At 42.5% G+C, this 1,816-nt stretch overlaps 1 protein-coding gene across 1 annotated transcript in view; it reads left to right on the top strand.

Moving 5' to 3' along the window:
- The window catches only part of PKHD1 (PKHD1 ciliary IPT domain containing fibrocystin/polyductin), a 238,629-nt gene extending 237,260 nt beyond the window's left edge, over positions 1 to 1,369 (top strand). Inside the window, exon 61 of the mRNA XM_057382183.1 lies at positions 483 to 1,369. Within this exon, the coding sequence (XP_057238166.1) occupies positions 483 to 835 (353 nt within the window). The 3' untranslated portion in view covers positions 836 to 1,369. The remainder of the gene's footprint in view (positions 1 to 482) is intronic.
- Positions 1,370 to 1,816: the final 447 nt, after the last annotated feature.

Genomic DNA, 1,816 nt, shown 5'->3' on the forward strand with positions numbered 1-1,816 from the left:
GCTTTAACAATTTATTTCTGTCAAACTAAAATGTATGACCACTGCAATATAACAGTAACTGCTTTTTAATTAATCATAGAATCACGAGATGGTTTGGGTTGGAAGGGACTTTAATAATCATTTACTTCCACCCACCCTGAGCAGGGACACCTTCCACCATCCCAGGTTACTCCAAGCCCCATCCAACCTGGCCTTGGACACTTCCAGGGATCCAGGGGCAGCCACAGCTTCTCTGGACACCCTGTGCCAGGGCCTCACCACCCTCACCACAAAGAATTTCTTCCTAACCTCTAAACTAAATCACTCCTTTTCAATTTAAAACTCTACCCCTTATCTTATCACAATCTGCCATGTAAAATGGAGAAAAAAAATTAAAAAATAATTAATGTCTTTAACACACAGTAAAGGCATAGAATGATAAGGTACATGAAGGTGGGGGTGTTCTAATTTTTGTAAGGAACAAACAWATCTTTCTTTCACAGGCATGGAAGGAACTGGAGCAGTGGGAGCTGCCACAGGACAAGCGGAGGAGCTGAACCTGCCACCCCGTGAAGCCAAATCAGCGAGAAAGCTGAGCACTGTCCAGTCCAAGAGAGGTGACAGACACACCTTTCCATCAGCCAGGAAAAGTGACAGCCACCAAGAGCCACGTGGAGAAACATCTCCTGGTGACACTGTGGAGATTCAGCAGCCAGCGGTCCCAGGGTGCTCCAGCCAGAAGGAAGTGCCCCAACCTTCATCTGGATACAACCAGGAAAGAGAGGAGCCCGAAAGGATGCCCCAACACCAGAATGATGTCAGAGAGTGYGTTGCCATGGTGGCAGCAGAAGGGTGAAGGAGTGATGGGAGAGGGTGAACCACTGCAGTGGGGCTGAGCCTTGTGCCTCTGGGGTCAGAGAAAACCATACTTGYGTTGGGATGGGGACCACATGGCCACGTGGACAAATGACCCTGCAGTCAGCTGGGAGACTTTGATTTTGACCTTTCTCAGCTTCCAAAAGAGGGTGGGTTTATCCAAATTGCCTGTTGAGAGCAATTCTCCTGACTCCTCCAAAACTCACTCCAGGAGTTGTTTTGGGGAGTTCTTCATGGACCTGCCTTGAAATTGCATTCAAAAGCAGTCAGGGATTATCCTAACAGCTCARGAGGGTGTCTGACACTACAATATTCTAGCATGGATGTAGTCTTAGTGTCTAGAGCATTGCTGGTGAGTATGCATATATGTAAATATATGGAAATTTTCCCATTTCTTCCAGCCATACTTTTAGTTGAATTCAAAGAACCTCAACATGTACAAAAATATTTTCCTTTTCATTTATTCAAATTTTATTGTTGCCTGAGTATGTGCTTACATTCCTCTTTACTTAAACCTGTGTAATTTTCTTTTTTCTTTTTTTCTTTTTTTTTTAAATTAAAGTATTTTACTGAGTGAATCTTCACCGTTGCATTGTTTTCTGACACCTTTAAATCAGTGGCTTGTTATGTACACTAATCTTTATGGATGATAATAATAATAATAATGCTGATATTCTTCAGCTGCTCAGAGAATTCCTCTGTGATTTGCTTTACTGAGCTGGAAGATGAGGAACTTTATTAYGCCCTCTCCGTGCCATAAAATTCTTGGTTGTAAGGTGTCCTGGTGGCATCAGGTTAAATTTATGCTCCTTTGTAAAAAAAAAAAAATATATATATATATTACTTGATCAGGAAGATGAGGTTTCTGGCCAGATCAGCAGTGGAAGAGAAGGTGAGAAACCTCAATTTGGGAAAAACTTAAACCAACCACAAACTAGTTCTCTTCAAGATGCAGGAGTTA

Source organism: Malurus melanocephalus, unplaced genomic scaffold, assembly GCF_030028575.1.
Source record: "Malurus melanocephalus ecotype Western Australia unplaced genomic scaffold, MMel_1.1 scaffold_553, whole genome shotgun sequence".
NCBI classification, from domain to species: domain Eukaryota; kingdom Metazoa; phylum Chordata; class Aves; order Passeriformes; family Maluridae; genus Malurus; species Malurus melanocephalus.